Source organism: Stigmatopora argus, chromosome 7 (assembly GCF_051989625.1).
Source record: "Stigmatopora argus isolate UIUO_Sarg chromosome 7, RoL_Sarg_1.0, whole genome shotgun sequence".
Classification (NCBI taxonomy): Eukaryota; Metazoa; Chordata; class Actinopteri; order Syngnathiformes; family Syngnathidae; genus Stigmatopora; species Stigmatopora argus.
In genome coordinates, this window is record NC_135393.1 from 16,678,262 (window position 1) to 16,691,881 (window position 13,620).

At 42.3% G+C, this 13,620-nt stretch overlaps 2 protein-coding genes across 4 annotated transcripts in view; one reads left to right on the top strand and one right to left on the bottom strand.

Annotated features, from left to right (window-relative positions):
* LOC144078104 (dnaJ homolog subfamily A member 3, mitochondrial-like) overlaps positions 1–13,620 on the top strand; it is a 58,566-nt gene that overhangs the window by 27,695 nt on the left and 17,251 nt on the right. For all 3 annotated transcript variants that reach the window (XR_013301175.1, XR_013301174.1, XR_013301176.1), the window contains exon 14: positions 9,319–9,368. The gene's annotated coding sequence lies outside the window, so the exon portion shown is untranslated. The remainder of the gene's footprint in view (positions 1–9,318; positions 9,369–13,620) is intronic.
* Positions 3,866–13,503, bottom strand: LOC144078103 (vasorin-like). The gene is made up of 2 exons (XM_077606306.1): positions 13,376–13,503; positions 3,866–6,107 (listed from the first exon to the last, which is right to left on the bottom strand). The coding sequence occupies exon 2, from the start codon at positions 6,084–6,086 to the stop codon at positions 4,008–4,010; it is 2,079 nt and encodes a 692-aa protein (XP_077462432.1). The 5' UTR covers positions 6,087–6,107; positions 13,376–13,503; the 3' UTR covers positions 3,866–4,007.

Here is a 13,620-nt window from a genome sequence, read left to right on the forward strand (position 1 = left end):
GTCAATTTTTGGGTCATAATAGTCCAAATGGGAAAAGTGGTTAGCACGTCGGCCTCGTGGTTCTGAGATCGAGGGTTCGAGCCCAGTTTTGGACTTTCCTGTGTGGAGTTTGCAGGTTTTCTCCGGGTTCACATCGCCAAAACATGCATGCAAGACTATCTGGTGAACACTTTATATACACTTTAGATATAAATGATTGGTTGTTTGTGTCCTTGTGCCCTGCGATTGGCTGATACACAACCAGTTCAGGGTGCCCAAAGTTAGCTCCAGCACCCCTGTGACCTTGGGCTCTTTGCTGAATTTCCAGAAATGTATTCCTTGCCTTCTGAAAGTAAACAAAAAAAACTTGATCCGTCCGTCACGTGTGTTTGCACACGAGTCACTTTCATTCAGTATTTAATAAGAAACCAGTTTTTCTTTTAAATCCTGCTTTACAACAAAACCACATTCAGTTAAAACAAGTTCCACACTTGATTCATGTGAGGATTTTCCCGAAGGAGCCACTTAAAGCTAAATTGTGGCTTCTAAACGCCCCGCGGACGTTTTTCCGGCGCTAGCATGTCTCCGCACGTCGCCCCCGAATAGCCTTTAGCTTGAAATTAATCGGATTTAATCCTAAAAAAATTTGGCGGTGAATTAAGGGCGGGGCTAAAGAGCGGGGGATTCATGAACTAGGCGACCGCTCGTGTTGTGATAAGGGAGAGAGCCGGATTAACAACCTCCTCGCCAAGCATAACACGGTGCCACAACGGGCCGTTGGTCGGCCAAAACGAAAGCGCAGTCATGCGGGCGGAATGAGGACGGCGTCGGTGTCCAAGTCGGTCCGCTTTGTAGCGGGAAATGCCGTAGATTCCCAAGTAAAGCAGTTGAAATTAATTGGGCAATTTGTTGATTTATAAAATTGATAGACGATTGTTGCCCTTAAAGTCCAATTTATTTGAACACGGAGGGCTGGCTGTGAATGGTCTTTTTTTCAGAGGAAGTCAAGGTGATAGACGTCCAATGATTCAAGTAAATTTAATTCAAAAATATACATTTTCTACAGTCAAAATGGCTTCTTGTCAATGGCAGCCAATGAGTTAATTGCAGTTATTATTATAATATATATTATGTCAATGTTTACATTGAAATACGATAGGATGTTGGACCTTAACAAATTTGCTGTCCATAGATGCCCAATTTATTGAAGCACGGAGGGCTGGCTGGGACTGGTCATGTTTCAGGGGGACGCCCAATTCATCTTGATGAGGGAGGGCTGGCAGCCATTGGCTGATATTATTTTAAATAGCCTTTAGCCTCGTAATCCTCGAATTTCTATTCTCTGTGGATTGTATCTCAAATTTGAAAGGATTTTGTCAAAAAACAGACAACTCCATGTTAGAAAAAATGTATTTTTAATACTGTCGTTTTTGCGGTCATCACTTTTCAAAATAAAAGACACTGGCAGAGTGCACAAACATGTTGCAAACAGCTGCTGCTCCCTTTTCCAGTCCAAAATATTCCAGTCGAAGGGCAGATGGAGCCTATATTCACATTTCATTGGAGTTTGTCACTGTGGAATTCATTCCATGCCATTAACGGCCATACACGTCCAATTTATTTTTTACTGGGAGGAGAGAAATATAACTTATACACAATTTCTACATCAAAAGCATTGGGGGAAATATGCAAGTACATCATTTAATAGGAAATACTCAGTCAGTATAATTACTAGACTTATTATAAATTAAAAAAATGAGAATAAATTTTATCCTCATTTGGATTTAATTAATGTCAATCACCGGAGACGATGATAGACGTCCAATTATGCAAATTCAAAGAGTTTATCATGAGTGGAAATCCAATTTATTTCAACTAGATTGAACAACCTTCCCACTACAAATAAATTGGATGTCTAGCGCCGTCAATGGCAACCAGTGAGTTAAAAAAAATCCAACAAATATGATGTAGTTACATCTGTAGCCAAAATGTACCAATATTGTATGCGCTATATTTCCCCAAAACATCTGCGTGGACACAAATACATATTTCTGTAAATCATTTACACTTAAAATGGAGATTTGGGTTCAATCCCGAGTAACAAAAACACAAATTTCTTTGAAATGACGTTGGTAAAATCAAAATAATAATGAACAAACGGTTTAGAATCTTTCAAAAAGGCAAGAATATGCTTTATACAAACACAAGTGCAAAAACAACCCCTAAAAAAAGCAAGATAAACTTGGTTTTGTACAAAGTTAAAGGCTACCTGAGTCCTAACCTTTTGTAACATCTAGTGTCGCACCGATACCGGTATCAAAAAGGACCCAAATACGATAGCAAAATGCAGGCATTATCATCGGCTACCTAAAAAAAAAATTCCTCCCATGTTTAGAACCCTAACCCAAAATTATTATTTTTTTGTCATTTCTTGTTAAATTTTCAGTCATTTCCTGTTTCCTGGGGCATATGAATCACTTCCTGTTGGGTCACTGAACAGGAAGTAACTCAGCAATGTCCATGAATGAATAAAAAGTGACTCAAAATCAACAGAAAATACCCTAAAATGGACAGGAAGTGCCTATAAATGCCCCAAAAAAATCAGAAAGGCTGTAGCTTGACCGCCATTGGCCAATTTGGTCAATCTTCATAATTCAAAACAAAGTTTTGCGACATATTGTACCGTTTAGGGGTGTTACGCTATCGCTATCACACAGCTAGTTAGCATAATCGTATCAGAATCCCGAAAAATAGTATCGGTGCAACACAAGTAACAATTTCTACAATCATTAGCGACATGTGGGCAGGTTTTTTTTCTCCCTAATGTAAAACAATTCATAGCATTTTAAATCACAAATCAACAATAACGAATCAACATCTGGTAAAAAATAAACAGGAATTATTGAAACTTTAGCCGATGGCTCTTCATTTTCGGCTAATTTAGCTCCGGTTTGACGTGTTGGGGGCGTTTTGACATAGTTGAATCCAACTTGGTTGGCTGAAAGTTCAGCTCCAAAAATGCAGCTTTTGAAGCGTTAGCTTAGCATCGCTAGCGAAAAGTTCCGTTCCGTTCTATAGCTGCACCGTTCTTCTCCAGTTTCACTTCAAAGTCCAGCAACAGATTAACGAGCCTTTCGTTGTTTCGTACAACAGTTTTAAAACAAACTTTTGACGGGTTTTTCCTCGCAAGAAAACCCATTTGAAATCAGCGCCTACTCCGCGTTTAAAAGTGGTTCATCTTTTTTATCCATACGGTAAATGTACTTGTCCGCCATTTTTTCTTGTTGTTGTCCTGGCCTATTTTCATTTTTGTCAAGAAAAATTGGGTAGGAATTGTCTTTTAGGCAATAGAATATGATAACTATATTAGCTTTGTAGCTGGTCCTTGCTTGCGATATTAGCTAGCGCTATGCTACATTTTCCAAAGCTCATTTTACATTGGACAATGACGAATCTGGAAATAGATGACAATTAATTTCCCTTTTTGTTCCAGTCTTCCTCCATTTTGACTATCCTCATTTTGGTCGCGGGGGTGCCGGAGCTAACTAGAGACTCTGAATTGGTTCCGAAACATCTCTTCACAAACACATACTTACTTAGCGATGATTCAGAGTGTTCAATCAGTTTCTTGCACATTTTTTGGAGAGTTTTGTGGGAGTACCCGGAAAAAAACCACATAGCCCTGGGAGCACAGCAAACTCCAAAGGTCAGGATCGAACCTTTGAACTCAGAACTGTGCAGATGTGCTAACCACTCATCCTCATTTTTGTTGATGTTTAAAAAAAAAAAAAAAAATCGGCATTTGACTTTTTCTAAAATTAGACGGAAACAAAATGGCCGACAGCTACACAGACCCGATATGTCGCGACGAGACCGCCATTTCTCGTTCTCTGAACGGACGAGTCAGTCATTTACGCCACATTCAAACGGAAACCCAACCTTCCAATGCTAAACCACCGCAAAGTTGGCGGCAAATTTCTCAAGTCTCCAACGGCGAGTTTTGGACGGCGTCCGCCAATGAGTCCTCATCAGAAATACGACGGCTTGAGGTCCGAGCGATTGTTATTTGAGGGGGATTGCCCCCGCATCAGCGGCACCTCGTAGTTCCCGTTTTGCAGGGGGTGACGCTGCTCCGCTTCCGTCGCCGTGTCGGGAGGCGGAGCCTTTTCCCCGTTGGCCTTGATGCCCTCGACTCGCGGCGGCGCGTCCGGCTCGGCGGGCCCCAGCTCCAGTTCCATTCTCTCTTTGCTCCGCCTCCTCCTCCTCCTCAGACAGATGATAAAAGCGCCCGCCGACGCCAACGCCAGCGCCATCGCCAGAGCCGCCGTGGCGGGGATCAGCGCGTAGGCCATGGATCTCTGCGTTTCCGCTCGGGGTTCCGAAGACGTCGGCGGGACTTCGGAGGTCCGGGCTTCGGTACAGGATCCCGTTTCCGCCGAGCCGTTGGACCGCACGCCGGCTCGTTCCACCAGCGGACTCGCGCAGACCGAGTAGGTGCAGTTGGGTCGCAGTCCGCGTAGCGTGTACTCCGGGTAGGACGCCGGCACGCTCAGGATGATAGGTCGCCGGTCGGGGCCCGAGAGATTGCGGTAGGTAAGCCGGATGCCGCGGATGTTGGGTCGGGTCTTGATGAAGAGGTGCAGGTCCAGGAGGATGGAGGTGGAGGTCACCTGGCGGGAGCCGATGGCGTCCAGTTCGGCGGAAACGGCGGCGGATGTCTCGGCGGCCGTCTCGGCGGCCGTCTCGGCGGGCGTTCCCGTCCCGGAAGATTTCGGCGGCTCGGATACATCCTGAAGGTTTTCGCAGAAGATTCCAGATGCGCCAGGGGGACAAAGGCAGGCCAGTTGCCCCGTCAGGTCAAAATGACAAGTCCCCCCGTTCAGACAGATGTTCGGGGGACACATGCGGGGGACGTGGTCCTCGCCGGGGGAGGTCGGGGAGGCTGCGGGGTCCGCAAATGTTTCCGGGTCTGGACTTTGCTCAGGGGGAGGAGGAGTGCTGGCGGTTGTGGGACCCTCTGCCAGCGTGGTACTCCCTGCGGGGGACCTCGTGGGCAAGGTGGTGGTCGGGGGACATCCGAAATCCGTGTGGTCCAAGACGGAGAGCATCTTCCCGGCGTTGCCCAGAGGAAAGTGGCACCTGGTCTCCCCCGGTCTACCCAGGTCTACGTTCTCCTCTCGGAGCCACAGCGCAAACCAAGCCAAGGGACACTGGCAATTGAAGGGGTTCTCGGCCGCCTCCAGGTGCACTAGTCTCGGGAAGGACTGGAAAAAGTCCCGGGGGAACCCCTGGAGTTTTAGACCACTGAGGTCCAGTTCTTGGAGACCGCTGAGTTTCTCAAAGTCTTCTGTTCTGAGCTGGACCAATGGATTGGAGGCCAGGTTGAGCTTGATCAATCCCTTGAGCGAGTCCCTCTTCAAGGCCTGGGGGACCTGGGAAAAAAGGTTCATGGAGATGTCCAGCTCGTGGAGGTTCCCCAGGGAGGCCAGGAGGTCCTCGTCCAGGGAAACCAGACCGAGAGAAGACATCCTGAGGTTTTCCAAGTGTGGCGTCTGGAGCTCGGAGACGTCCAAGGTCGGGATGTTGTTGGAACTTAAGTCCAGGAGCAGTAGGCGGGGTAACCTGAGGGCGGGTAGAGACGTGAGTTGGTTCCCGTGGAGCTTGAGTTCCAGGAGCTTCTCTAAACCTTCAAAAGCATCTCGCTGGATGCTCTGGATGTGGTTTTGGTGGAGATAGAGTCTCTCCAGCTGGACCAGACCCGAAAAGCTGTCCTTAGAAATGTGGCTGATGACGTTAGACGACAAGTCCAAGTTCTTCAGCTTGGACAGCATCTTGAAGGCGCCATCCGGGACTTGTCCCAGCTCGTTTTGACTCAGATCCAGCAAATCCAAGTCCGCCAGTCCGGCAAAATCGTTTTGGCTCAACGAATCGATGCCGTTTTGGAAGACGAAGAGTTGTAACGTGCCGGCCGGGACACGGGGGACGCTGTTGGAGCGCCGGTGGATGCAAAATATGGAGCCGCTAGCGGGACAAGTGCAATCCGAGGGACACTCGAAGGACCAAACCGGGCTGGACGAGAGCAAGAGGAGGACCAGGTGAGGCCACATGGTGGTTCTGGTCTTGGAAGTCTAGAAGACAAAAGGACATGGACAAAAAAAAGAAGTTAAATGGGTCAAATTGTAATCGTTTTGGCTTAACGGCATTTGAGTTCATTTCTTATTATCATTGGGCACATTTAGTAATGTACTTTTTTCTTTTTTAAACAAAAAGTAACGAGCATCAATGGAGAAACCTTGATTAAAAAAAATTCTTTTTACATGTATCTAAAATCGTTTTCTTTTAAATCCCAGATCCACTTTATTTGTATGTATTTTATTGATTTGTTTGTTGTTATTTGAGCAGCTTTAAATCTCATTATACATGTATAATGACAATAAATTATTTTAAAATATTTTAAAATTAAATATGTATTTATTTATTCATTCATTTATTTATTCATTTATTTATTACCTATTTATTTATGTCTAAAATGTCATTTGCTGTGTCTGTATTCTCACCCTCTTGCTACTGTGACTGACATTTCCCAAATACGAGTTATCTCATCTAATCTAAACTAAAGGCGTTCTATTAAAAAAAAAAATGAAAGCCTTCAGATTAGATTAGATTAGATATTGAGACTAAATTTATACTTGTATGAGAAATGAATTAAGAAAAAATCTGGCATATTTTTAGGGTGTGTTTTTAAAAGTAAGCCAAAAATCTGCCGTCCAAATCCACTTCCGACTTTTTCCAATCCTTCGTTAAAAGGATTCAAACGTCAAAAAGAAATACGGCCGTCGATTGGCACGTCAACACAGCCGGCGTTTTTCTTTGCGCGGTTAACGGAAGCAGATGCGGCCTCGCCGACAGCTGGATTAAGTTACCCACAATGCACTGCAGCCAGATGGACCCACTTGAACCTTCCAATGGTTGCTCCAAAATGTAAAGTCACCATTTAAACGTAACTTCTCGTCAAACAATATTCAAGAACCAAGATTTGCACAGATCAGCATTCACAAAATTAAAGCCAAAATTCTCATTCTGACAATTTTTCAAATTTTGAATCATTTTTTTTTTAAAATGATACCATAGTGCAAAAACCTAATTTCCCATTACCCGCTCTGGTATTGTTTGTTTCCCTTCCACCAAGCGTGCCGAGGCATGAAAAGAATCCCCGCGGGTAAATCCCACCAGGGGGGAGGAGGCGGCTTATTTATTCGGCCAATAGGAGCGTCAAAAGGATTTTAAAGAAAACTTTGCCAATTAGAAAACAACCATATTTGCTTCTATGTACCCAACTAATCAGTAAATGCTCCCTTATTGCTCAGTCCAATCAGTTTTCTACTTGGGTAACAGAAGAAGAACTTTGGGGGGGATGCATAACCCGGACTATAAATTACATTTGAAAACATGTTTTTCCTTGGTGGGATGACTTCATCTTCTTGGAGAGGGAAAAAAAGCAGCCTCCAAATTCCCAAAGGCGGAACATCCTCTTACGTCATGGCTGAAAAGTTCTAAAGTCGCTATAATTCTCCGAACGACTTGAAAATGTCATTACGCGGGTGAAAAATTGGAAATGTTGCCGTTTTATGGCAGCGTTTTAAATGCAAAAAAAAAATCTGGCACAATTTGGCCATTTTTTCTTTCCGGTTGCGGCAATAAAAACCCAAAAGTTAGCCGCCGTAGTGGCGGAACGTGGGTGGATTGGACGCCCACGACGACTGGCGGATTATGCGGGAAAATGAGGATGACACGACGTATTAGCGAGATGAAACGGCGCCCGTGTGCCGTCCGTTGACTTAAGTCGGCGGGCTATTTACTTAAACTGCTGGCAAATCCTTGAGTAAAGTAAACACCCGCACAAAGTGGCTAGCGGGGGGAATCAATTAGCGGGTTTGTCCGCCCACACGGCTTCCACACGGACGACCTTGACTGCACAATGGCTTCCTTCATTTTGCACAAAAACGCACCACGCCGACTTTTCAACTCTTTGTTGCTTGATTTTGACGACGCCAAAACCCGAGAAGATAAATATGGACGCCATTGTGGTTTATCCGGGATGAAAAACACATTGCGATCGTGAACACTTTGATTTTTATGGCTTTGTCGCATAGACTATACCCAAAAAAAGCTGTATTTTAGTAGTGTCGGACAATACGCATGGGAAGAATAATAAAGCGGGAGTAGTCCATTTAACTACCCGTATTTCCGGGTAACGTGTGCAAAGTATTATACTAGAAAAATGGAACCAAAACGATTTGGTTGATTGTGAAAAGTTACAAAAGGACTGAATTTTGAGCTATTTTGACCCCAAAAAGCACGTATTAATCAAATTGAAGTCATTAAATTCAATCCAACATAAAAAAAATCCCAAATAAAAACCTGCGTTGGGACTGTATGAATTTTTTTCAGGTTGACGGCTCCCATTTTTTTTGGACCAAATTGCTGGCGTCCCGGGCCGTCAACCCCCGTTTGAGCTGCGAAAAATCTGCCTCAGATATGAAAGTACCTCCCGTTTGTGGCTTTAATCGCAAAAATCTGATTTTTTTGTGTCGCCGTTGGTGGTCATTTTTTTCCCACCAAAAAACACAATTTGGACCAAAATTATTATTATTATTTTAATTGAAAATACACCTGCTTATCACTCCCTTTTTGCTTACAGAAAAATAATCTCCATTGGCGGTCCTTATTTTTGACAATTTTTTGCTTAATCACAATAATACAAAACTTTAAAAAAAAATTTTTTAAACATACCTCTACTATTTAAACGAGTCCCCCCAAAATCAAATGTCATTGATTCCCCAAGACCCTCTTAAAAAAATCCTCTCCATTGGCGGTCCTTATTTTTGACCAAAACTTTCTTTTAGAATACAAAATCTTTGCCTAATCACAATAATAAAAAACATTTTTTAAAGAACAACATACCTCTGCTATTTAAACAAGTCCCCCAAAATCAAATGTCATTGATTCCCCAAAACCCTCTTAAAAAATCCTCTCCATTGGCAGTCCTTATTTTCAACCAAAACTTTCTTTTACAATACAAGATCTTTGCCTAATCACAATAATATATATATATATTTTAAAGAACAACATACCTCTGCTATTTAAACGAGTCCCCCCAAAATCAAATGTCATTGATTCCCCAAGACCCTCTTAAAAAATCCATTCATTAATTTTATCCAAAACTTCAAATCCTTCCCTTTTTTTTCCACTTTTATTTTTTCAACAACGCAACTCTGCTAATCACGACCTCATTTGTTTGTGTTTGTTTTTTTGTTTTCTCTTTCATGTGGCGTTCAGCTCTCATCTGTCAACAAGATGTTCGTCTAGCTCACAAGGCGCCGGACACGGTACGTTGACACCCTAAAAAACCCACGCGCAAGTTCCCCACCCCCTCAGATTTGTTGACATTTGCGCGTAAACAGTTTTGATCCCCTCGACGTGATTTGTTGAATATTTCCATCTGTGTCCAAAATATAAAAACCACCACGTTAGAAGAGGGTGTTTTTATAAGGAAAAAAACATGTTCATTCTTCTGTGCATGTTCGTTTTTTTTCTTTTGCGCCCTGCCCCCAAAAATGCTGCCTTTTCACCTCCTCACCCCAGACAAAAACCACAGGAAGTGGTCAACATGATGCTTTTCTACATTTAAGGTTCTATTTCTGTCCTTGCCGCAAATCGGTGGCGTCACGCTGAGCAACAAAGCGTTTGAAAAAAAAATATTCGCAGCCAATCAAAGCAACCCTGTCATTCCCTTTAAATTCGTAGTTTTCCGAGAAACAAAATGAGTAGAAAATAAGAGAATAATTGCTAATAACATCTTGATTGAATTTTTGTTTGAAGACATAATGTGGCCAAAATTTTGAGACTTTTCAACCCAAAAAATGAGAGAATTATGTATCTCAGATTGGACGCTAAAATCTTTGATAATCTGCCCACCAATCGGGTGACTGAAATCGGAGAATGACGTCTTTTCTGCACAATAAGTCGCACCCGAGTGTAAGACGCATCAGCCAAAGAATGCACGATAAAATATGTCACACTAGAGTATAATTATAAATTTTGGAACAATCCAAAACAAACTTATATCAAAGTAAGAATAGTAAAAATACTAAAAAGGCAACTGTTTCTATTTCGGTCCTCGCCGCAAATCAGTGGCGTCACGCTGAGCAACAAAGCGTTTGAAAAAAAAATATTCGCAGCCAATCAAAGCAACCCTGTCATTCCCTTTAAATTCGTAGTTTTCCGAGAAACAAAATGAGTAGAAAATAAGAGAATAATTGCTGATAACATCTTGATTTAATTTTTGTTTAAAGTTTGTAATTAAACTAATGTGGCCTTTATTTTGAGACTTTTCAACCAAAAAATTAATAATTATGTATCTCAGATTGGACGCTAAAATAGCTTTAATTTTTGAAAAATATTTGTGGTCAGCTTGTCAGCCTCACAGTTCTGTGGTCGAGGGTTCGATCCCAGGTGTGTCCTCAATGTGTTGCATGATCTCGACCGGGTTTGTGTGGGTTTTTTTCTGGGTACTCCGGTTTCTTCCCACGTCCCGAAAATATTCATGCTAGGCTAATTTAGCCCTCTAAATTGCTCAAGGTATGATTGGCTGTCCTTTGTCTCCTCGTGCCCTGCGATTGGCTGTCCACCAATTCAAGGTGTTTCCTTGCCTGGTGCCCAAAGTCAGCTGGGATAGGCTCCAGCACCCCCCGCGACCTTTGTGTGGATAAGCAGTCCAGATAATGAACGAAATCGATTTGAATGGGTGTTTTTTAAGAATATATTGTCATTGGATTGTTTCTATTTTTTTAAGCAATGAAATGGCATATCAGCAAGAATATATCACTCGCTAAAATTTGTTATGGGGAGGAGCCTAAATGCGGGTTAAACGCACTCGCGTGTGGCGCCGTCTCGGGTAAACTGGCCTCGGGCGACAGACACGGAAGTCATTGTCAGTCGGTTTGTCGTTTTTTTTTTACTTTGCTAGTGGAGCGTCGTGTTTACGCAACATGTCGAGGGGGCGATAGAGGGGCGAGGGGGGCGGAGGACAAGCGAGCCTTAAAGCCTCCCGGGGGGGTCGTCGAGGGGGTCCGACCGGCCGGGAAGATAAAAAGAAGTTGTTCCCCTCTGGCCGTGCGCTTTTGCTTTTGGAATTCCTCAGGTGTCACCATGACTTGGAAAGAAGAAACCTGAGCCCGTTTCTTCGGGAAAAATGAAACTCTAAAGAAAATAAAAAGAATGCTAGATGGGGAAGAAGAAAAAAAAGGCAGTTTTGGAGGAGTCATGCTAAGCATTAGATTGGAAGTGGTTCTAGAGCGACGTTTGTTTTTGTTTTGTAATGTAGCAGTTTGTCTTTAATCCACTTGCAATGATCTAATTGGGTGCCGTAGACGTCTTGTGTGTGTGGATATCACATTTTGTGAATATCATTTTGTAGGAAGAAATACAACATGCAAATAACATCAATCAAATTTTCTTCCAAAAAGAATCAATGGCACCCAATAATACTCTAAAGTTTGTTTCTTAAGAAAGGGCAACATTTTAATTCATGAATATGAATTTAATTCAAGATTAATAGCATGATTTTCTTGCAATAAAACTCAGATTTATTGCATTGTCATACAAACGATTTTAGTAGTATGTACCGCAGTCGCACAAAAATTTTCCAACGTCGCTATTGCATAATCGGCTTGCAATTCTACTTATAGTTAGGTAGCATATGGTGTGTGTGTGTGTATTCTAGGGATGCTCCGATACTGATTTTTTATTTTGTAAATATCCGTCTCAAGTTTTTTAAGATGAGTTTTGCCGATTCCAATTCGATATCCGTATTTTGAAACCAGTAAAAATACAAAAACTACCAGTAAATGTAAAAAAATAATAATAATAACCTTTTTTTACATTAAAGTGAACCATGCTGGTAACTCCTCTTTACAAATATTACTGTGATTGGTCATGTTTCATCGCCATTGACGGCAATGGGCGTCCAATCCTTTTAGAGCGCAACGACCGTTCCAGTCTCAAAGGATTGGACGCCCATTGCCGACCGTTCCAGTCTCAATGGATTGGACGCACATTGCCGTTGACGGAAGCCAAGAAAGGTTTGAAATGTCGACATCCAAGTCCTTTTTGTTGTCACGCTGGCATGACCGCAGCACTTATGAGCTGACCCTCGGGATTACTCCAACATGGGAAGTTGGCGTGGGGTAGGGGGTTTGGGGGGGCTGCACCTTGGGGTGATTGACCCCGCAGCAAAATTAATTAAATTGCTGAGGCAGCAAGTCAGGAATGTTTGCTTTCCCCTTTCTTCGCTGGGCTGGCTTCTTTGCTTTTCTCCGTCTTCTGTGGCTTCATTTTCCATCGCTTTGGCTGAAATGGGGCTCATAAAATTGGGGTCATAAAGTGGGGGTCTCAAACCTGCGCTACGTAGATGCCTTATCAGTTAAAGGGACGGTTTTTGGTCCTTTTAAAAATGAGCATTTTCAGATAAGACGCATTTGTCAGACAAAAAAAATGATGACTGAATCGAGGTTACGGCTTATATGCGCATAAAAAGATGACATGCGCGATACCGCGAGGTGAAAAAGACGAAATGCCATAACGCAAGACAATGCGGCTGATACGGTCATTTATTACAAACTAAAGAAAAGATAATCAGGTAAAACGCTAAACAAAATTTATTTTGACGTCTATGAATGAAATTCACGAAAAAAATGTTGCATTTACAAAGACAGGGATGTTAATTTCCTTATGATATTGACCATAATTATGTGCTTTTGATTCATACAGAATCTCAGAAATACCACGTGCGATGATTATTTTGTTTATTTTCTTTTATGCTCTCTTAGTTTGTTTCACTCGTGTAAATAAAATTATAAAATGTACTGTATAAGTAGATTTTTCAATATTATATATATATATATATATATATATTTTTTTTTTTATATATTTTTTTATTTCATTTTTTTATGTTTTATTTATTTTTTTATATATTTTTTATTAATATCAAAAGGCATGATTAAATATAATTATTGTCCACGTCAAATCCATTTCAATTCTAAAGCCTAGCCTTGTGTGATCATATTTCAAAGACGCCAATAGACGTCCAATCCAATTCAACTGTGGACATATGGCTGCCAACCCCCCCAGTCAAATTGGATTGGCCATCTATCGCCATCAATGGCAGCCAATGAGTACATACATAAAAAAAGTAAACATTTGAAAAACCTGATCAATTTTGACCCTGTTAAAATGACATGATCGGATTTGGGACATCACTACACTATCATTTATGAGGACTTTTTATAAACAAATGCAAAATTCTGCGTATTTCGTGATCACGAATGTCGCTCACCTTTTACCGTAAAATCCAAAGAAAGACAAAAATAAGTTTTGTATCCAGAGAAAAGTGCGCGGCGTGTCCGTCCAGGCGGAAAAATCTCCTCCCGCCGCCTTTGCGTCTGCTCGCCGCGGCTGCTGAACCCAAACTGAGGCGGTATTCCGCCCGCTGCGTAAACGGGGGGGTTGGAAAGTAGTACTAGGATTTGGGGGCGGAGTCTACCTGCAGGGAAGTCGCTAAAAGAAAAAGACCAGGCACTT

Coding starts and splice junctions, on each gene's coding strand:
- LOC144078103 (XM_077606306.1), bottom strand. CDS start 6,086: ATGTGGCCTCACCTGGTCCTCCTCTTGCTCTCGTCCAGCCCGGTTTGG.